The sequence below is a fragment of the Lethenteron reissneri genome, chromosome 54 (assembly GCF_015708825.2).
Source record: "Lethenteron reissneri isolate LAM-NWPU_2019-01 chromosome 54, ASM1570882v1, whole genome shotgun sequence".
NCBI lineage: Eukaryota > Metazoa > Chordata > Hyperoartia > Petromyzontiformes > Petromyzontidae > Lethenteron > Lethenteron reissneri.
This window is the reverse complement of record NC_083832.1, coordinates 1,095,787-1,119,810: the sequence shown is the minus strand read 5'-3', so window position 1 is coordinate 1,119,810 and position 24,024 is coordinate 1,095,787. Positions and strand designations below refer to the sequence as shown.

Sequence of the window (24,024 nt, the reverse complement as noted above, 5' to 3'; positions counted from 1 at the left end):
GTGTGTGTAAGTTGAGTGTAAGTATGTGAGTGTAGGTGTGTGTGTGTAAGTTGAGTGTAAGTATGTGAGTGTAGGTGTGTGTGTGTAAGTTGAGTGTAAGTATGTGAGTGTAGGTGTGTGTAAGTTGAGTGTAGGTATGTGAGTGTAGGTGTGTGTGTGTAAGTTGAGTGTCAGTATGTGAGTGTTGTGTGTGTAAGTTGAGTGTAAGTATGTGAGTGATGTGTAGATGCGTTGTATGCGAGTGTAGATCTAGAGATGGTTGTAGGTATGTGTGTAGATGAGTGTCGGTGTGTTTGTAGCTATGTGGGTAGATGTGTGCAACCATGTCACCTGTGCGGTAGTGTAGCAGTTCGCGCGCTACACTACGAACCTGGCGACCCAGTTTCGATTCTAGCTCGCGGCCAACACCGGTGACGATTATCTGAACCGGTCCTGGGCCTCCCCTAGATCGACTCAGCCTCTAATGAGTACCTGGTGCGGTGTGTAAACATCGCCACTCTGGAGACAAAGGCGGCCGGGCGTGGTTCTGGCCACCCACCCCCTCGTGTGCAGTGCCACCCTTCATAGTTGCTGCTCGCTAACAGCACTTGCCCCAACAATCTGCTGCAGGCTTTACGGGGGGTCTTTGCCTTTGTAGATGTTTTTCCTCCCCCTGCCTGCAGAGCGCCGCGTTTCCGCACTGTAACGCCTCGCCAATAGCATCGCAGCACAGAAACCTGAACCCACACAAACCTCACCCTACTCACACACCCCTACTCACAATCAACTCCCAACCCACTCAGGCACAGACACACAACGCGCGCGCGGCACGCACAGCTACAGACAGCACAACGCGAGACAACTCCGCTCGCAGACAACCAAAGATGCCTATCGGAGACGGTGAGTGCGTCTTGCTGTCTGTCTCAGCAATGCACACACCACCACCGCCTCCATCTCCACCACCGCCACCATCTCCACCACCGCCTCCATCTCCGCCACCGCAGCACCGACCGAGAGCGATCGCGCAGCAGCGGGTGACTGCATCTGCCTCCGTGTGCTTCGTACGGAGCACCGCGTTTTATACGGAGCAGCGTGCTCTGTCGGGAGCGGCGTGCTCTGTCGGGAGCGGCGTGCTCTGTCGGGAGCGGCGTGCTCTGTAGGGAGCGGCGTGCTCTGTCGGGAGCGGCGTGCTCTGTCGGGAGCGGCGTGCTCTGTCGGGAGCGGCGTGCTCTGTAGGGAGCGGCGTGCTCTGTAGGGAGCGGCGTGCTCTGTAGGGAGCGGCGTGCTCTGTCGGGAGCGGCGTGCTCTGTGGGGAGCGGCGTGCTCTGTGGGGAGCGGCGTGCTCTGTGGGGAGCGGCGTGCTCTGTGGGGAGCGGCGTGCTCTGTGGGGAGCGGCGTGCTCTGTGGGGAGCGGCGTGCTCCGTGGGGAGCGGCGTGCTCCGTGGGGAGCGGCGTGCTCCGTGGGGAGCGGCGTGCTCCGTAGGGAGCGGCGTGCTCCGTAGGGAGCGGCGTGCTCCGTGGGGAGCGGCGTGCTCCGTGGGGAGCGGCGTGCTCCGTGGGGAGCGGCGTGCTCCGTGGGGAGCGGCGTGCTCCGTGGGGAGCGGCGTGCTCCGTGGGGAGCGGCGTGCTCCGTGGGGAGCGGCGTGCTCCGTGGGGAGCGGCGTGCTCCGTGGGGAGCGGCGTGCTCCGTGGGGAGCGGTGCGTGCAGAGTTGCAATGAGAGCAACGCGGCTGCCGCGATGCTGCCCACCGCGTGGGCCACGAGGCGACCCGCACGAGTCGCGTGCCGCGTCCTCGTCTGCGAGAATGCCGCTCTCTCTCTCGTTGCCCGTGTGAGTGCCGCGTCCTCGTCTGCGAGGTGCGCGGTGTCCCGCGGTCCGCGTCAGCCGTCGGCGTACGCATCCAGCCGTGAAACTTTGACATCAGCAAGAGCGGTGGGAAATGTGGCGTTCCACGTGAGACGTGTGCAGTAGGGCCCTCTCTGGAATGCGGGACCACCAACCCCAACAACCACAACAACAACCCCAACAACAACCACAACAACAACAACGTGGTGCCGCTAGGATGCTGATGTCTTCCACAGCCTCTTAAGGCGGCTGCAACGTCGCTCTCGCTAGGTGGCGACTGCGCCTATCAAAATGTCCCCAAGCCGCAAAGGTTATGAGCCACAAATATCGTGTCTCCCGTGCCTTTCCTCGGAACACCGCTGTTCCGATTACACTCGTTGATTCCGTTGCCTCTTTGCTATGCGTGGCTTTAACTTTACTCTCCGTGTCTGTAACGATGGTTCAGCAGCAGCAGCTTCATCATCATCGGTTGCTGTGGAGCTGCAAACCATCACCAGAGGGCATTGCACCACATTCCACGCGTTGTTATTGTTCTGGGCTCCAGCGCCTACGTTCCGAGCGTGCCTTCAGGGCGCCCTGACTGGTCAGCGGCTGGGGTTGTGGGGTGGCGGGGCCCTCATCCAGCGGTAGAGGGACAATAACACGGCAGCCCCAGGCTCATCGTTGTCCCTGCAGCTGGTGAACGCGGTGTCGGATACGCTGCTAAAATTGCCTTTGGATTGCGCCGATCCGTCGTCAGAATAGACAACCGGGCAACTCCCATCGTGTGTGAAGAACCGCGTGCGGCACTTTTGTTAGGTCGTGGGGGTTGGGTTTGACCATACCTCACCGCGTTGGTCAATGCCGCTTGGAGGTTATCACCGTGACGGCGTGTCAAGCACACTCACACCTCGTCTTCAGCCATGGCTGCGAATCGATTGGCATTTATATATATATATGTTTCCCCCAAATAAAATAATTAGTGCGAATCGCATCTCAAAACTGCTGCTGCTGTTGCTGGATTTGTAACGCGCCGTGCAGCATTCTCAAGAAGCCACCGAGGAGCGGGAAGGGCAGCCAAATCCGACGTTACCAACAGAATTCCCAAACTCTGCAGTCCTACTTTGGCATATTTGGCCAACTTAATTTATTGTGCAATGTGCTAACTGCTTCACAACCCCCTCCCGCCCCCTGTATTGACACGCACTATCGTTTAAAAATAACTGGCCACATTTTTTTATTCGTGAAAGTAATACACAACTTGCACAATAAGATGAAGAAGCACGTCTAGTGGTTCCAGGCTAATTGAAGCGTAGTGTTCAGGACCAGGCGTTGCGCAGACGCCGTTCTGCGCAGACTGTTTCCATGCTCATCTCGAGTTTCAGTCACAAGGTGCTCTGTGTCACACGTACACATAAGTCATGGTGATGGGTTTCTGGGCGACGGGCCAGTAATGGCCCAGCAAATAGCGCAGGCCCCCCCAAACCTTCGCTGCCTGTAACATCATGCCCTGTGTTGCCGGGTCAATTGTTCGCGAGTCACTCGACAATTTTTTTTACTTTCGGCAAAGACGGTGCCGCTGGATGGGCGAGGGCCAATTGCCGAGAGGGGTATTCGAGCGGTCTCCACGAATTGGGCGACCGAGGGGAAGACACCACCTAAGAGCAGATGGCGCGAGACTCACGGCAGACGGCTGGCTCTCTGTGTGAGTCGATGGGAGAGTCTGTGGATCTGTGGCACTCTGTGCGAGTCAATAGGTTCTATGTTCTCTATGTGATTATATCAAAGGCCAGATGGTGACATCCTTATCATGGCAGATCTATGTGTCTGTGTGAGTCTGTGTGTCTCTGTAAGTCTGTGGGTCTCTATGGTGTGAGTATGTGGGTCTCTGTGTAAGAGCAGAAGGTGTGATGATATTTCCAGGGAAGATCTTGGAGGTGGGGTCAGCGTCTCCACTGTGCAGCAGTGTGGGATGTGGTGGAGTGTGACGAGCGTTGGCGGTGAGGCGCGGTGGTGATTGTGGTGGTGGCGGCATCAACAACTTTGGCCACGGTGGCATCTTGCTCATTCCCCTACGGCCCGTGTCCTCATGGCCAATATCCCAATGTCATTCCTGCCAGACACACTCCTGGGTTTTCCCCACGGCACGTTCCCCAGTCTGTACATATTTCATTATTCCAAATCGTCCCCTCCCGGCAGTATTTGCATTGTATGTAGAGAGAGCATAAGTTTTAAATAAAATATGATTGTAAACAGAGCTGCTAGTGTAAGTGCTGTCTTGCCGAAATAATAAACTCGTATGGTACGCAGTTATGTAATGTATAGATTACCATCTGGTTGGATTTTATGTTGATTTTTCTCTCTGCTGACACCCGTATGCAGACATTAGACTGGCAGTCTGGCATAGTGTCAACATTGCCCTTGAACAAGGCTCGCGGAGCCAAGATGATATCGCCACGCGAGACATTAAAAAACAAACTCGGTACGCTTCCAAACAGTCACACGGAGCATAACGGAGTTGTAATGCATCTGGGCTGCCCTTTGCAGTACAATACATGCTTTAAATACTGTACAAGTTCTCATGTTTGGGCCTCCTTCTTGCAAGGGACTGCTGCGTTGGCAGAGTGGTTAGAACTGGCCCCATCATTTCCCTGTAACGGGAAGACGAGACAGAAAATGGGGCCGCTCAAGCACAGCTGTCAACACCTAATCAGTGCCTAGCTTATTGCAGACCAATTCAGACCTTATTTATCACCCCGTGCCCTTATACATCTCAACGTTCATCTTACAAAGTCCCATCACAAGGGAGAAACATAAACGTATATATATATTTTGCCTGTATTGAAACGGCTGTATGCCGTATGGACCTGAAAACTCTATTTCCCTGTACTAGAATACTGGTAAAACCGTGTGGGTTGGACAGGCATGCTAAAGTGTGCTGATTGAGGGCCCTTCTCTGCGGGGTTTATAGATAAGGCAGAGAAGTATTGACTAACTTAAGACCGCAGTTTGGTTGACCGCCCTTTACAACACCACACTGTGTCGTCAGCGCCGCATGCAGACGGAGGCGGACTTTAGCTCGTACACTGCTGAACTGTACGAGCAGGTGAGCCACCGGCGTGGTGTCTAGCGAGGCCACGGACGGTGCCCTTTTGAAACTGAGAGGGTCGATAAACTCGATACCCGGTCCCCCAGACAAACCACCACTGGCTATCAACCACACCGGTCAAGGCTCTGCACCCGTGCGTGGGCCGCTGATACGTGATGTGAATCTTTGACGATTAACAAAACCCCTTGCCCCGTTTATGATAGGCGTTTTGTTTTACGGTGATGATGGTGGTGGTGGCGGTGTTGACGGAGGTGTTGGTGCTGTGGCTGGGTCATGTAGCCCGCATGCTCAGCTCAAACAGCTTTTGTTCGGCCGGATCGAGGGGGCGAAACGGGCGCGGCACGGGCTAGAGAAGAGATGGAGTGATGTGGTGCAGGAGGATGTGGAGCTGAGTGGACTTGCCGATGAATGGTACCAGCGGTGTCAAGATCGGCCTCAGTGGAGGAGGCTCGTGAAGGACGCTACTGGGCAGTTGGAGGCAGTCGCCCTCCAACAACAGCGGAGGAGCGACGCTCACAACAACGAGCGGAGCGCCGGGTGGCTAAAACACAGAAAGGTGGCACAGCAGGGGGCACAGGTGGAGCATTGGCCAGTCGTCTCAGTCAGTCAACCCGTGGCATCTGGGTCTGGCCCGTGACCTCCTGCCAACGGGCCTTGAAGTGCACCTAGCCTGGCACAAGCGCCCCAGTGATGTCGCCGCCACTTAGTGGCGAATGGCGGTTGTTGTTGATGGTGGTGGTACTGTCAGGGGATTGGTCCCTTGGTCTTCTTTGCCATCGCGACACGGGGCTTAACAGATAACAACTCACATTTAGAATGCGCATTCCATCATTGGATCCCAGTGCGTTTTCATCCTCGCAAAGAGGGCGACCACTTTAGTGCATCTCACTAAACAAGAACAGAGATGCATGCACCAAAGACAAAGACCCCCCGTGTAGCCTTAACAGACTGTTGGTGGCAAGTGCTGTTAGCGAGCGGCACCTATGAAGGCTGGCCACGGCACACGAGGGCATGGGTGACCAGCACCACGCCCGGCCGCCTTTGTCTCTCCCAGTGACAATGTTGACCACACACGCACTAGGTACTACACATTGGGGGCCGAGTTGACGCGTTCCGTGTTCGCATTACTGTAGAATAACGACCCTCTCCGCTCGCACATCCTGTTACGAACTCGATTTGTGAGAGATTTGCAGTCGGCGCCTTGGTAACTTTCGGCACTTGCAGGCACAACTCTGCGGTTGAAGTTGCTGTAGCTGCTGTTGTTGTTGGGGTGGCTTTGTGGAGGATATGAGGGCTGCTGCGGTGTAGGGGTTGGTGTGCCCAGGGCAACGAATTCCACAGGCGCCGTCGTTACCCCCCTCCAATCCAAGCAACGAACATCCCCCCCCCCCCCCCCCAGACGCCAGCGTTTTAACCCAAAATGAATTTAAACCAAAATTGCCACTAAATAATTGGGGCGAATTTGACGAGGCCGATGCCGTCTCCGGGCTGCCGTTGCACGGCAGCGGCAGGACAATGTCACACGCGTCGTTGTGTGGCTCGCATGCCGGGCTCTGTGGGGGGTGGTGGTGGGAGGTGGGTGGGTGGTAGTGGTGGGTGGTGGGAGGTGGGTGGGAGGTGGGTGGGGGGTGGTGGTGGGAGGTGGGTGGGTGGTGGTGGCGGTTACCCGTGGCACTCAACCACGGCCCACAGATGGCGCTGTATGAAAGCGAGCGTTGTTGCCCCTGGGGTCGTGGTGGTTGTGGTGGTGTGGTAGTGTGGTGGAGGTGGTGTGGTAGTGTGGTGGAGGTGGTGTGGTAGTGTGGTGGGGGTCGTGGTGTGGTAGTGTGGTGGGGGTCGTGTTGTGGAAGGTGGTGGAGGTGGTGGTGTGGAGGTGGTGGTGTTAGTTTGGGAACGGTGGCGCTACGCAACTGCTGCGAACCCGGCGACCCAAGTTCGATTCTCGATCACGGCCATCAATTATCTGAACCGGTTCATGAATCATCCTCCCCTCGGTCGACTCAGCCTCAAACGAGTATCTGGTGGGATGTGTAAACATCGCCACTGGGGAAGACAAAGGCGGCCGGGCGTGGTGTTGGCCACCCACCCCCTCGTGTGCCGTGCCGACCCTCATCGGTGCTCCTCGCTAAACAGCACTTGCCCCAGCGGCCTGTTCAGCCTATACGTGGGGCGTCTTTGGTGGTGGAGGGTGACGGTGGGTGGTGGTGGGGGGGAGAATTCCATGGCAAGCGGAGAGGCAAGATCCCGTCCGGGCCCTCACGGGGGGCGGGAGGCGGGGGGCGGGAGGCGGTGGGCGGAGTCGTGGAGCCGCGCCGTGATTGGCCCGCGGGCTGCTCGGAGTCGTTCGAGGCCACGGCTGCCCACGAGCCACCCCGACGCAGCAGCGGGGCCAGCGGTGGAAGTGACTCCGCAGGGTTCTGGGGTAGCGCACCGTTGTGGAGCGGTGGTGGTGGTGGTGGCGTTGTTGTTGTTTTCTCAACGGGACTCGGCGAGGCGTTTGCGAATTGTGACCAAGCCAATGGTAAACCAGGTCCACGGAGTGAGTCGTTTCTCGGGGTCGGCGCGTGTCGCCCAGAACTGGTTTTATTTCCATTCTGCGAAGAGGCGTACGGAACGTGCAAGTGCCAAGCCCCTCGGGGCGCGGTGTGAGTGAGTGAGTGATCTAGGTGGGTTGGGTGGTGGTGGTGCACGTGGGTGGTGGTAGTGGTGGTGCACGTGGGTGGTGGTTGTGGTGGTGGTGCACGTGGGTGGTGGTAGTGGTGGTGGTGCACGTGGGTGGTGGTGGTGCACGTGGGTGGTGGTAGTGGTGGTGGTGGTGCATGTGGGTGGTGGTGGTGGTGCAAGTGGGTGGTGGTTGTGGTGGTGGTGCACGTGGGTGGTGGTGGTGGTGCAAGTGGGTGGTGGTTGTGGTGGTGGTGCATGTGGGTGGTGGTGGTGGTGCACGTGGGTGGTGGTTGTGGTGGTGGTGCACATGGGTGGTGGTGGTGCAAGTAGGTGGTGGTTGTGGTGGAGGTGCACGTGGGTGGTGGTGGTGGTGGTGCACGTGGGTGGTGGTGGTGGTGCAAGTGGGTGGTGGTGGTGGTGCACGTGGGTGGTGGTTGTGGTGGTAGTGCACATGGGTGTGGTGGTAGTGCACGTGGGTGGTGGTGGTGCATGTGGGTGGTTGTGGTGGTGCACGTGGGTGGTGGTGGTGCATGTGGGTGGTGGTGGTGGTGGTTGTGGTGGTGGTGCAAGTGGGTGGTGGTTGTGGTGGTGGTGCATGTGGGTGGTGGTGGTGGTGCAAGTGGGTGGTGGTTGTGGTGGTGGTGCACGTGGGTGGTGGTGGTGCATGTGGGTGGTGGTGGTGGTGCACGTGGGTGGTGGAGGTGTAGCGGTGAGCGCGCACTGCCCTACGAACGTGGCCCACCCGAGTTCGATTCACGCCCACGACCGATAAGTGATGTATATACGCACCGGTTCTTTCACCTCCTCTAGGTCGACTCAGCCTCAAATGAGTACCTTGTGTGGTGTGTAAAACATCGTCACGAGGGAGACAAAGGCGGCCGGGCGTAGTGCTGACCACCCACCCCCTCGTGTGCCATGCCGGCCTTCATAGGTGTTCGCTAACAGCACTTGCCCCAACAGTCTGCTGCAGGCTATACGGGGGATCTTTGTCTTGTGGCGGAGGATGGTGCTCGTAAGTAGCTGTTAAGATCTCTAAAATATAAAAACCCTCCACGTCTGTGGGTTTCTTGTAGTTATTTCTGCGCGTGTCTCTGTGCATATTTGAGTCTTCTCTACAGCGGCACTTTGATGGCTACACGGGGAGGGAGCTGCCGTGGTCTAATGCTTAGCACACGATCCAGAGGTCACCCGTCCCATTTGATCTCTCGGCGCGGCAGCCGTAGTAAGGGTGCATGGTGTTTTTTGTTACCCCCCCCCCGCACCGCACGTGCCCACCAAGCAGGGTAAGTGGGTTCACCACAGTCGATCGGCCGGCATCTCTGCATGTTGAACTTCTTCCGCGTCGTACGTAGCCAACATGCTCATTGGAGGTGCGGGGGGAAGATCAACAGACTAAACACAAAAAGCAGTCCTAAAGAAACGACTTTCTAGATGATGATTTAAAAGTGCATAGCTCCAAGTGACTTCCTAACATCGGAAGGAGGAGCGTTCCAGACGGCCGCAGGAGCGCGTCTGAAAGTGGCGCGCGACGATGTAGTGACCCGCGTCTTTGTTGCGACGGCCAGCAGCCGCCGCTGCTGCCGCCGCTGCTGCCACCGCTGCTGCTGCTGCGAGTATGACCAGAGAGTTGGCGCGATGGTCGTGTGCGGTGGGGTAAAGTGTGGGTACTGCCACCTGCCAGACATCTGGCCGGCGTGGAAAAAGTAGGCCAAGTAATCCTCCATCTCGAGCAGTGGTTCTTAACCTTTACTGCAGCCTTGCACCCCTTTAGTTCTCATTCGTGAAATAAAATGTAGAATGTTAACAAGTACACAGGGGTTGATGAAACAAAGTAAGTTGTAACTTACGTTCCCGCGCTTAATTTGTGTTTCGATTATTTATCTTCTCAAAAAAAATCTGTCCGTGTCTCGCATCCCCAAGTTAAGAACCACCGCTCTCGAGGGAGATCTCCGTCCAGAAGAGGCCCTTCTGCCAGCAGTAGTGTCAGCAAGCAATCGCAGGGCTACGCCTTTACCCCCCCCCCCCCCCCGTCTTTAACCAGCGTCCTCAAAGGGCCATGCCGTGACCTTTTGTTTGACGATCGGAGCCAAAGTGTCAGCTCAGCAGCGCGGTGGCCTCGTATCGCAGAGGAAGGTAGTGACTCAGCCCGGGGGATGTGTTCACGTGATTATTTGACACGGATGTTGCCTGGCCATTGCACAATATCTCGCACCGCTGGAGTAATAAATGTCGAGCGACTGGAAGGAGATGTGAAATAATATTTCCCCACGTTTCCCGACTCGTGCCTTAGAACAGGTTGTGGTATGTGGTGGTGTTGGCGGCTTGGGGAGTTACTTCATCCAAGAGTTGATCAAGCCTGGCTGATGATAACACAAGATGCCGGGCAAAATATGGAACGCGTGGAACTCTTTTTAGAAATCGGTTGAGAAAATAAATCTGAGAACGTGACTCGACAATGACGGAAGACTTCACAGGGTGACATGGAGGCGTAAAACAGGAGATCGATTGCCTGCGCGCACACACGGTCGCCCTCAGGGGGAATGAGGGATTCATAGCTCATGACAGATAAAATATTAACATTGGATGCATATCTCGATGCATATCTCGAAAACAAATTCTCTCATGCAAATTGTTAAGCGGTTTTCCCCACTTACAGCCCTGAGCCACATTCCCATGGCAGGGACCAGGCTATCCATAGGACGAGCACTTTATACTTCCCCACAAACTGGTACTCACTTTATCGACCCTGGAGGGATGATGGGCTGAGTCACCCCCAACCGGGAATTGAACTCTGTCACCTTCCGATTGCGCGAGCCACTCGCTCTACTCGCTGAGGCCGCGTGGTCGGTCCGCTCATTGCCTGCCTACGAAGCAGGCCGTTGCGGGCCTGGCTCGTGCTCGAATTGGCCACTGATCAGGGCAGTGTCTAGTGGGCAGAGCGCCCTGCCCACTGGACACTGCTCAGGGCTGTGTCCAGTGGGCAGAGCGCCCTGCCCACTGGACACTGCTCAGGGCTGTGTCCAGTGGGCAGAGCGCCCTGCCCACTGGACACTGCTCAGGGCTGTGTCCAGTGGGCAGAGCGCCCTGCCCACTGGGCACTGCTCAGGGCTGTGCCCAGTGGGCAGAGCGCCCTGCCCACTGGACACTGCTCAGCCCACTGGACACTGCACAGCCCTGAGCAGTGTCCAGAGCGCCCTGCCCACTGGACACTGCTCAGGGCAGTTGGGACGCCCGGGTGCCTGGCAACGGCGGTGTGACGTCACCGACCCGCCCAGCCAATGAGCGCGCGCACGCGCGGTGTCCGCGTGAACGTGTTCGGCGGCGCCTCTTGCGATTGGCTGGGTTTTGACGCCCACCGAACGTTCGGCGAGTCGGCTCCTCGGACCATTTTTGCATTTTGGTTTGTTGCTCTTCCCCCCCCTACCACACCTCTGATGAGCACGATTGGCTACTTACATTCACGTGCCGTATGTTGAACTTCTTTCGCACCGTACGTAGCTTGCCGTACTAATCGAGAGGTGTGGGGGGGGGGGACAACGAACTCAGCACAAAAAGCGGTTCGAAGGAAAATGAGTTTGTCGATCTCGGTGATTTAAAAGTGCATCGCTCCCAGTGGCTTCCTAGTATCGGAAGGAAGAGCGTTCCAGACGGCCGCAGAAGCGCATCTCAAAGCGCCCGATGCAGTGACCGCCTTTGCTCGATGGCCAGCTGATAGGGGTGGCAAGCACAGGGGCGAGTGTAGAGCGCTCTGGGTTGCTGGCAGGTCGTTCACTAGGAAAGCGCTCACGAGTGCTCTGTTGTTGGCTCGTGCTGCGAGGTGGCAGGACAGCGATGCATTCTTAAGTCTATCTGTGCGGAGTTGCTCCCCTTGTGTGCGTGGTGGCTTGTGGCCAGGTACTCCGTTTTCCTCTCGCATGAATAAGCCAAATACTGTCGTTTAACAATCATCTTCACTTTCAGCTGCTTCCGCTCCTCCGTTAAAACAATGCCCATCTCTTCTCCACATCCCATCCGACTACTGCTACTCCCGAGCCCCCAGCTACGACCAGGTCCACCCTAACCTCTATCACTACCCCAACCCCTATCACTGCCCCAACCCCTATCACTACCCCAACCCCTATCACTACCCCAACCCCTATCACTACCCCAACCCCTATCACTACCCCAACCCCTATCACTACCCCAACCCCTATCACTACCCCAATCCCTATCACTACCCCAACCCCAATTCTACCCAACTCCTATCACTACACCATCCCCTATCACTACCCCAACCCCTATCACTACCTCAACCCCTATCACTACCCCAACCCCTATCACTACCCCTATCACTACCCCAAACCCTACCTCAACCCTACCTCAACCTACCTCTATTACTACCTCATCCCCTTCGTAACCACTCCCGCCTGTCCTGTCACCATAACTACACCACTTTTAATAACAACCCCACTCTTTATGTCACCCACTATCGTCTTATGTACAATTGAACCATTGTTGTTGTAAAGCGCCTTGCTTTCAGGCGACATATATATGTGTACGATAAGAGATCATGGAACGGACCAAACTGCCAAAGCGGAATCCTCCTGCGAAATGAGTCTTTGGGCTCTGCAAACCAATCCCGGGCTAGACAGAGTATGGTCATTATAATTACTGTTCGTTGGTTTAAAACGCGGGCTCAGGATAACAGGCAGTCGAGCTGAGGCCAACAAACCAAACCGCATCTCTTCCTACGCACAGCATTCCTCGTGCTCTTTGGAGTAAAAACCCATGGCAAAGCAACTCCGGGACTTCTCTTTGCTTCCATTGATTTGTGAAACGAGGCCGTGAAACGATTTACCGCACACTGAATGAAAGGAAATTCCAACTTGGTGAGGCCGGGAGGAAGGCGGGGGGGGCGGCGAGGTGTGATGTCATTCTCAAGACAACAGAAGGTGGTGGCCGAGAAGGATTCGAGAACCCGGTGGGAACTCGCCGAGCTTCACAATCGGGGTGTAATCTACACCGGCACCATCTACCCCCCCCCCCACTACTGGTGGACTCATGCCCACCCTGCAGGCCGGGCTGCGTCGTCACCTCGTGCCGCGTGGAGACAGCTGATCCCGGCTGTCCCCGGGGCAAGCCAGCAAAACAAAAACAGCTACAGCTGCCCATTGGAATTGTTCAGGTGAGTTGGTAAAATGATGTAGTGTGAAGTTACGGGCCTTCCTAAGAGCTAGGCCAGCTGAGGAGCCTGGTTGAGACCAGAGGTCCCTCTGTATTTAAAGGCAGAGCTGGGTGAAATAAACACGTGGTGATGGAAAGCAGATACTCGGGCAACACGTTGAAACTCGTAACTGCAGACGCTAAATATGTACGTTAAACTTCTTTACCACCATACATAGCCATCCGTGCTCATCGGAGGTGTAGAGAAGGACAACAAACTAAGCACACAAAAATCCGTTCTAAAGAAATGAGTTTGTCAATCTCGATGACGATTTAAAAGTGCGTAGCTCCAGTGGCTTCCTAATATTGGAAGGAAGAGCGTTCCAGACGGCCGCAGAAGCGCATCTCAAAGCGCGCGATGCGGTGACTTGAGACATCGCAACGGCAAAGGAGGTTTCGAGTGCAGAAAATGCAATGGGGCAAGAGCTGAAGAGTGCTCAGGGGATGCGTGGGAGAGAAGCTTGGCATCGCACTGAGAGACGGCAGGAGGAGCACGTGGATTGTGGGACAAACACTAAATGGGACGCACGTCGTTGACAGAGAGCGCCGCTGGAAGGGATGCCGGGCCCAGTGAAGGAGACTGGTGAATGAATAGCGGCCAAAGGAGGGACCACACTAGAGAGGGCATCCGTCTTGGAGATGTGGTAACAAGGTCAGCTCATGCAGGAACGTGGCAGGCATTCATCTAGCAGTGGATAGACCGTGGCCGATAATAATGATAATCAAGATCTGTCCATCTGCTGCAGGGGTTCTTATTCACCTGTGGTGCACGCTGCACCCCCTGGGAGTGCAAGACGTGGCCAGATTTTTTTAGAAGGTAAATCATCGAAACACAAATTAAGCAGGGACACCTAAGTACAACTACTTTGTTTCATCAAACCTCTGCATTTATTAACAATATTTTTAAAATAAAGATTGAGAACCAAAGGGGTGCAAGGCTGCAGTAAAGGTTAAGAACATATGCTCTCCTAATAATAGGGGGTTTCCCCTTTTTTTCTGGCAACAAAACTGAAACCTTTTACAATGAATCATGTGTGCATTAACCACAATACGAATCATGTGTACATTAACCACAATACTGCACACATGATTGCTTGCCAAAAAAAGGGGAAAACACCTATAATATTTTGGTACTGGAAAAGGAGGTCTAATGATGCATCTGCTCTCCTGTATATCCATGAAGCTCGCGTCTCTCGCTGTGACTCACATTAAACGGAGGAAGATGCAGGGGGCATCCCCAACCCCACAGGGACGCTCCTGTCCGCCCACACCACGCAGCCTCGCATACATTGTCCATATTTATTATGCGGGCAAGTCCGTATTTAAAACACTCAATTCTCTTCCCTTTCCACCGTAAAACGAAATATGATGGATGCATTTCATCGCGACAGATGAGGGATGCTATTGGCCCAATCGGGCTGTTCGTCGTTTGACGGGGATGTTTCCTTGGGAATCCAATTTGCCAGCAAAGCGTTCTTCTCACACGAGGCCTTCTCCCTGCGAGGAGGATTACTCATCGGCGCAGCTGCTCGTCACGCTCAGCGGTTGGGGGTCATCTGAGTCCACGTCAGCAAGAGTGGAAATGTGCGGCTCTGTGGCTCCATTCGTCCGCCAGCAGCCGGGATTCTTATTGTAGGCGCCTAACGATCGTGTGTCGTCAGCATGTACGGACGTACAGTACGTTGAATTTCTTTTGCACCGTACACGGCCATGCGCGCCAATCGGAGGAGGCGCGGGGGAAGGGCAACAAACTACACGAACAAATCTGCTCTAAACAAAATGCGTTTTCAATCGTCAGCGACAGCCTTGGCCGATCCACTGCTGGATGAAGGCCTCACCAAGCACACCGCTGCCACCTCTCACCGTCCGGCCGTGGGCAGCAATCCATCCAGGCCCGCTCACTTGTCTCAACAGTTTGGGGGATGTCTCTAAACCTCATCGCATAAACCACGTGTCCCTCTTTCTGTCTCGTGTATTCATCAGATAGTTGAGTATTCATCAATTGAAATTGATTCGCGTGCCGATTGTGATGCGTGGATCAAATCACGATCGTGAGAGTGGGTCGTGTACAAATCAATTGCGTGCTAATCACGCTCTAATGTTACGTGACATTCTGGCTATGAACGCCGTGTTTAATTTCTCAATTTCCCCCATGCCGCATGAACATTTGTATTCTTTAACATCCTTCTTGGGGTCGCTTGGATACTGCCGAAGATTATCTGGGTGCTTCCGAGGACGTCTGAACAAGGTTGTTAAAGGCACGGGAGGAGGATTTCTTTGTTTCGTGCAAATGTATTTTGGCCTCTGCTTGTTTGGGAAACATTGCAGGTCCTTGTGTATCCAACAATAAGCACATTCTTGAAATCTTTCAACACAAAGTGTTCCCCAGTTTGGGCATGAAACAAAAAACACACACCCCACGCGCTGTGAGCACGCACACAGACACAAGATCCCCCATCCCCCCCCCCCCGTGTAGGCTTCAACAGACTGTTCGGGGCAAGTGTTTTAGCGAGCAGCACCTATGATGGCCATGAGGGCACGCAAGGGCATGGGCGGCCAACACCCATTGCCTGCTGGCCGCCTTTGTCTCCCCAGCGCTGATGTTTTACACACCGCACCAGATACGAATTAAAGTCTGAGTCGTCCTAGGGGAGGCCCAGGACCAGTTACAATATTTGTCACTGTTATTTTTCGTGAATGGGAACCGAACCTCGGGTGACCGGATTCGTAGCGCAGCGCTCGCCTCTACGCCACCGCTCCCCCACCATCTGTGTGATACAAAGACCCTCCCGTGTAGCCTTAACAGACTGTTGGGGCAAGTGCTGTTAGCGAGTACCTAAAAGGCCGCCTTTGTCTCCCCAGTGGCGATGTTTACACACTTCACCAGGTACTCATTTGAGGTTTAGTCGACCTAGGGGCAGCCCAGATAATCGTCACTGGGTGTTGGCGGTGAGCGGGAATCAAACCCGGGTCGCCAGGTTCGTGTCGCAGCGGAGCGCGCTAACCGCTGCACCACCGCTCCCCCCACGTGGTGGTCGCGTGGATTGCTCTCTGGGCCCCTCCCCCCCCCCCGCCACGTTTAGAAACAACGCGCGTTTATATTATTTGACTGCCACTATAAATCCCCACGTGTTATGATGATAAAGCCGCTGCGATGATGGGCTATCCTCCGGGTCCGCCGGTGTTCACCTCCACATTTGGAAACACGCGTTTCGAATCAACATCACGCGTTGAGAGTATTTGGCCGCCATGGAGTTGCGCACGATGAGCCACTTCGTTGAGCTATCATCTGTGATGTCCAGGACGCTTCTGAAAAAGAGCTACATCGCTCAGTGGGCCTTACCTGCTATAAAATAAAATACATAGTTCAGTTTATTTGTTATCACCTGTGGCCCAGGTAGCTCTCTGCAGAGTGAATAGCTGAGTTGGCTTCACCTGGCGAATATAAGGTTTAGCCGATAGGTGAAATGAATGTGAAGTGGGGGAACGCGCCTCTGCCCTCGATTGCCATCCGTTACATCAGAAGGGGTTCTGGGCTTGCTTTGTTTCCTCTGCCACTGCTGTGGCACGAGGTCGTGCAGGGTGTTGGATGTTGACTCCTTGGCTCCGGGCGCGGCCTCTGGGCTTACGTAACAGAGTCGAGCTTTCTGACGTAACTGAGACCCAACGAGTAGCAAGAGGAATATGTAACAACACTTTCTGGCTCCGATGGAGTGATGTCCGTAGGTGGGGGGGGGGGGGTTCGAGTGAACCCTCAACCCAGGACTCAAACTCGCTCGGTCGCTCATCCACTTGCGAGCCGCCGAGCAAAACCCGGCTAGCACGGTCGGCTGCGTACGGTGCGAAAGAAGTTCAACGTACCGTACATACGCAAACACTCCAGAGTGCCTCGTGAAGTCAAAGAGTCGCAGGTGTCACCGCTCTTGCGTTGATAACAGTGGAACGTCGGCAGTGTTCACTGCCGTACGAACCACTTGGAATGTTTCATTACATTTGATATGGATTTGAACTGTCGGGTGTCACGCATGTGCCACGCTGGGCACGCTTGCGTGCGAGACGTTTTGCCATCTCAAGGGATCTTCTCCCGGGTGAATATCTTTTAGATGTGAATGTTCTGTATACGGAACAACCACCACCACCGCACGCGGGCAGCAGCTACCCAACCACCACCACACGTGTACAGCCTCACCACCACCACCACACGTGGACAGCCTCACCACCACCACCACACGTGGACAGCCTCACCACCACCACACGTGGACAGCTTCACCACCACCACCACCACACGTGGACAGCCTCATCACCACCACACGTGGACAGCCTCACCACCACCACCACACGTGGACAGCCTCACCACCACCACACGTGGACAGCCTCACCACCACCACCACACGCGGGGCAGCAGCAGCTCCACCACCACCACACGTGGATAGCCTCACCACAACCACCACACGTGGACAGCCTCACCACCACAACCACACGTGGACAGCCTCACCACCATCACACGTGGACAGCCTCACCACCACCACCACACGTGGGTAGCCTCACCACCATCACACGTGGACAGCCTCACCACCACCACCACACGTGGACAGCCTCACCACCACAACCACACGTGGACAGCCTCACCACCATCACACGTGGACAGCCTCACCACCACCACCACACGTGGACAGCCTCACCACCACCACCACACGTGGACAGCCTCACCACCATCACACGTGGACAGCCTCACCACCACCACCACACGTGGGTAGCCTCACCACCACCACCACACGTGGACAGACTCACCACCACAACCACACGCGGGGCAGCAGCAGCTCCACCACCACCACCACACGTGGGCAGGGCACCCTGATGCAATTATCTGACATCACGGTGCAGCATGCGCGGCTGACCACGCGCATTGGTGTAGAGGGGCACTCGGCGTTCACGGCCCCACGGACGAGGCCCTCCGCGTGCTCTCGGCCCCTCTCACGGCCCCTGTCACGGCCCCTCTCACGGCGTCTGCTGCTGTCCCCGTGTCGCTGGCCCGGGGCCCATGGGCAAGAGTCCAGCAGGGCCTGGTGGTGCAGCCTCTCGATCAAAGACCCCTCGTGTAGCCTGAAGAGACTTGGGGCAAGTGCTGTTCGCGAGCACCTATGAAGGCCGGCACGGCACACGAGGGGGTGGGTGGCCAGCACCACGCCCGGCCGCCTTTGTCTCCCCAGTGGCGATCTTTACACACCGCCCAGGACCGGTTCAAATAATCGTCCCCGGTGTTGGCCGTGATTCGAATCCGGGTGGCCAGGCTCGTCGCGCAGCGTAGCGCTAACCACCACACGACCTCTCCCCACTCTACCCACGTTGCTTTCAGCGCGAGGGTTGGTGGATCACGCAGAGATCCGTCTCGAGCAGTGACTCTTAACCTTTACTGCAGCCTTGCACCCCTTTGGTTCTCAACGGTTGAATACAATGTAGAATGTTAATAAATACGCAGGGGTTGATGAAACTAAATAAGTTGTGCTTACGTGACCGTGTTTAGTTTGTGTTTCGATGCTTTCCCTTCTCACAAAAATCTCGCCACGTCTCGCACCCCCAGAAAGGGCGTCTCGCACCCCAGGTTAAGAAGAAGAAGAACCACTGGATTCGATTATATTTGGATGCTAAAATTAATGTCCACATAAGCCACTTCGTCAAGCTATCAGTTGTGGTCAAGTCGTTTATGGAAAAGCTCAGTGGGCTTTACCTGGTAAAAAATTAATAGTTTAATTTGTGCATTCTGTTAGCAATCTGCTTACCTTTTCATATACTTTGCACTCCTATAGTTTTTTTGTACTGATTGCTATTGCGACGTTCCGACCCCTTGCCCCGACTGGACCTTCTATATATATAAATAGCTTTATAGTCCGAATAACTGTTCTGATTCAAGCGATAACTCGCTGCGCTGGAGAGAGGTTGCCAGGAGATTACGTTACTGTGCAGCGAGTGCGGTTCCCTCGAATGCGTGCGGTGGGGATCTCCAGCGCTGCAGTTTTTTTCTCCCCCCACGTAAAAATAAAACCAAAGCACTCGTGGGAGTGGAATCGGCCACTCCATCCAAGGCGCTGCGTGACCCCCCCCCCCTCCTGAGAAGAAGAAGTCTCGAGACTTGGCTCGGCTCGTGTGCAGCAGACGCACGCACGCGACCACCGGCGCGCCCGCGGTGACTGTAAGAATGGTTTTGTGATGTGAAAAGTCACTTTTCTTTCACGCGAGATTATTTTCTGTCCGATGGGAAACGCAATGAGGCGATTGCCACAAGGAGCGCGGGTTCGATCCCGATCCAGACGCCACGGTAGCTAGGAGTTGCTAACTACGTCGCCGAGTTTCCAGGATGTCGTGGGGTCGATCCTGACTCTGACGCCAGCTGCTGTATATTTGGAGTTTGCACGTTATATATCTCTCTCTCTCCGTGGTTGCGTATATTTTTCTCCGGGTCCCCTGGTTTTGCCCCATCACATTTAGAATGAACATCACGCATTGAGTATTTGGCTGCTATAAATTTCCACGTGATAAGCCACTTCGTTGAGCTATCATTTGTGGCCAGGTCGCTTCTAGAAAAAGAGCTCTATTGCTCAGCGGGTCTTACCTCTGATTAGCACGGTTAGCTACTTACTGAGCGACAGTTCAACAAACTAACATACAGTACCTGGAAAAATAAAAAGTGTTTCATTTAGTGCTAAGTTTGACATGGTAAAAAATATATACTTTGAATAGTGTCAGTTTTCATGCATCTTGGCCATCGGCAGAGTTTGACTTCCATATTTGGAGGGGGGCAGGGGTTCGCTTTGTCCCTCACATTAGGAATCGTTCTATATTTTTATCTTAATTATAAACTCCGCCCATGGTCTTGGCACCAAACGAGCACTGAACTCGTGTCCAGCTCCCCGCGTTGCTTGTGGTATTACCCCGACGATGAATCGAAGGTCACTCGCCGTGTGACGCCATGCGGACGTCGCGGTCAGCAGCGGTAGCAGCCGCCGCAGTGGGACTCGCGACCCCGCCTCGCCGGCGCGGTGGTTCACGCAGTGGCCGTGTTTCTAAATCCACCACCCCAACGCCGCCTCTGTCCAGCACAGCAGCAGTGTTGCAGTGCGGTACGCGGGCTCACCCCAGCGAGGTCGCGTGTGGCGGGGTAACGTGTGGGGGATGCCCACAACTCCCGCGACGCGTCTGGTCAACGTGCACGAGTGGACCAAATCCCCTCCCAGAGCGCGCTCGGGAGGAGGCAGCTGTGCTCGCGGGCGGCAGTGGTTGGTTCCGAAGGGCCGCGCATCTTGGACGTGTTTTCCCCGTTGTTGCATTGCTACGCGTTTTGCCACGGGGGGGGGGGGGGGGAGCTGGAGTAAGCCGGATGATGTCCACGCGTTCGAGGAGGTAACACGCGACGCGTCGCCATCGAACAAGGACGGTCCCCGCATCGCGCGGCGCTTTCAGACGCGCTACTGCGGCGGACGTCTGGAACGTTCTCCCTTACGATGTGAGGACGCCACTGGGAGCTACGCACTTTGAAATCTCAATAGAAAACAAATTTCGTTGGAACTGCTTTGTTGTCCTTCCCGCCCGCACCTTACGATTAGCACGGTTGGCTACGTACGGTGCGACAGAAGTTCAACATAAATACGTGCAAGCGCAGATTCTATCCACTGCTGTACTGCCCTCTGCAATCCAAACCTACCACACCTTATAGTCGCAGGCAGTGTCCCATTGAAGAGCTTCCCAGGGGCAGACTTGCTTAGCTTCCAAGATCCGATTTGATCATTGGCGGCTCACAATCAGAAGGTTGTCTGTCCAAACCCCGGTTTGGGGGTTTGTCTACTCGGCCCGTCATCCTTTCGGGGGTCGATAAAGCGAGTACCACTTTGTGGCGAAGCCAACAGTTGGGTTGTCCGATAGCGAGACTTGCCCCACCAACCCGCAATAGGAATGTGGAATCTTAATTTTAGAACTTTCGTGACTGCAGTAAATGATTATTTGGTTCTTTCGGTTAAGTCACGTCTAAAGATAAAATTAAATTAAATAATAAATTAAATTAAATAATAGCATACGACGTTTCGATAATAGCATACGACGTTTCGATTTCGAATGTGGAGTTTCCACCACCGGGCTCAAGGACCCCGAATCGCGCCACTGGGTCCCGCTCGCTCGCTCGGGCGTGTAAGTGGAGGTTCGCGCAGCTGCGGGGAGCAAGCGGCGGGGAGCAAGAAGGGAGCAGCAGCAGGGAGCAGCAGCAGGGAGCAGCAGGGAGCAAGCGGGGAGCAGCAGCAGGGAGCAAGAAGGGGGCAGCAGCAGGGAGCAGCAGCAGGGAGCAGCAGGGAGCAAGCGGGGAGCAAGAAGGGGGCAGCAGCAGGGAGCAAGAAGGGGGGGGGCAGCAGGGAGCAAGAAGGGGGGGGGCAGCAGCAGGGAGCAGCAGCAGGGAGCAGCAGGGAGCAAGCGGGGAGCAAGAAGGGGGCAGCAGCGGGGAGCAAGCGGCGGGGAGCAAGAAGGGGGCAGCAGGGAGCAGCAGGGAGCAAGCGGGGAGCAAGAAGGGGGCAGCAGCAGGGAGCAGCAGCAGGGAGCAGCAGGGAGCAAGCGGGGAGCAAGAAGGGGGCAGCAGCGGGGAGCAAGAAGGGGGCAGCAGCAGGCAGTGCGCTCCCGCTAGGCGATGTTCGGCCGGGCCGCTGCTGGCGGGGGGGGGACCCGCGGCGTGGGAAGATCCTGAGGTGGGGGGGGCGGGGCTTGAGGGGGCGGGGCTTGAGGGGGCGGGGCGCGAGGGGGCGGGGCGCGAGGGGGCGGGGCGCGAGGGGGCGGGGCGCGAGGGGGCGGGGCGCGAGGGGGCGGGGCGTGCCCCACCCACCCCGAGGGGGTCGCCGCTCCTCACCGCGCCGCACTCGCCCACCCCGAGGCCGGTGTTGAGTTACTCGGCTCCGCCAAGCTCCCTCCCTGTTCCCCGCAGCCGCGAGAGAGACCCAACTCGGATTAGCTTCCTTACAGGTGGCTGGGTGGGCAGGTGGGGGGCTACGTACGGTGCGAAAGAAGTTCAACGCGCACGCAAGCATCGTTCGCGGTGGGCCGGGGAGCGAGGCGCGTCCCGATGCCGCTGGAGTTGACGAAGAATCCCCTGCGCAAGGTTTGGGTGCCGCGCCACGGGCGCGATGACTGCGGGCAGCTGCCTGCGGCCCACAAGAACGGATGTGAGTCCTGTAACACTACACACCACTCACTACACACACCACACTACACACCACACACACACTACACACCACACACACACCCTACACACACTACACTACACACACACCACACACTATACACACTACACACACACACACCACACACACACCACACACACACTACACACACACTACACACACACACCACACACACACCACACACACACACACTACACACCACACACACACACTACACACACTACACTACACACACTACACACACCACACTACACACACCACACACCACCACACACACACACTACACACACCACACACACACCACACACTACACACCACACACTACACACCACACACACACACCACACACACACACCACACACACACACCACTCACTATACACACTATACACACACTACACACACCACACACACACACTACACACACACCACACACACACCACACACACACCACTCACTATACACACTATACACACACACACCACACACACACTACACACACTACACACACCACACACACACACTACACACACCACACACACACACACCACTCACTATACACACTATACACACACACACCACACACACACCACACACACACTACACACACTACACACCACTCACTATACACACTATACACACACACACCACACACACACACCACACACACACTACACACACACACACCACTCACTATACACACTATACACACACACACCACACACACACACCACACACACTACACACACACCACACACACTACACACGCACCACACACACACTACACACACACCACACACACACACTACACACACACACCACACACACACACACACCACTCACTATACACACACCACACACACACCACTCACTATACACACTATGCACACACACACACCACTCACTATACACACCACTCACTATACACACACCACACACACACCACTCACTATACACACTATACACACACACACCACTCACTATACACACCACACACACACCACACACACACCACACACACTACACACACACCACACACACCACTCACACACACACCACTCACTATACACACTATACACACACCACACACACACTACACACACACTACACACACACACACTACACACACACACTACACACACACACCACTCACTATACACACACCACACACACACCACTCACTATACACACTATACACACACACCACTCACTATACACACTATACACACACCACACACACACTACACACACACACTACACTATACACTACACACACCACACACACATACACCACACACACTACACTACACACACACACTACACACACACACACTACACACCACACACTACACACACACACCACACACACATACACCACACACACATACACCACACACACATACTACACACACACACTACACACACACACCACACACACATACACCACACACACACCACACACACACCACACACACACACTACACACACACACCACTCACTATACACACTACACACACACCACTCACTATACACACACCACACACACCACACACTACACACACACTACACACACACACACTACACACACCACACATACACACTACACACACACACACTACACACACACTACACACACACACTACACACACACTACACACACACACTACACACACACACTACACACACACACTACACACACACACCACACACACACACACCACACACATACACCACACACACTACACACACACTACACACACACTACACACACACTACACACACACCACACACACATACACCACACACACACTACACACACACTACACACACACTACACACACACACTACACACCACACACACACACTACACACACTACACACACACACTACACACACTACACACACACACTACACACACACTACACACACACACACACTGCACACACACTACACACAACCTACACACACACACACTACACACACCACACACACACTACACACACACACCACACACACACTACACACACACCACAC

General features: G+C 55.2%; 1 protein-coding gene across 3 annotated transcripts in view; it reads left to right on the top strand.

The window, feature by feature from the left end:
- The first annotated feature begins 718 nt into the window (after window positions 1-718).
- The window catches only part of LOC133356603 (6-phosphofructo-2-kinase/fructose-2,6-bisphosphatase 3-like), a 60,610-nt gene continuing 37,304 nt past the window's right edge, over window positions 719-24,024 (top strand). The window contains exon 1 of one of the 3 annotated variants that reach the window (XM_061574227.1): window positions 719-879. In XM_061574227.1, coding sequence (XP_061430211.1) covers window positions 864-879 — 16 coding nt within the window. In that variant the 5' untranslated portion in view covers window positions 719-863. Of the gene's footprint in view, window positions 880-21,645; window positions 21,974-24,024 lie in introns of those variants that run through there. The other 2 variants (XM_061574226.1, XM_061574225.1) reach the window with 2 other exon arrangements.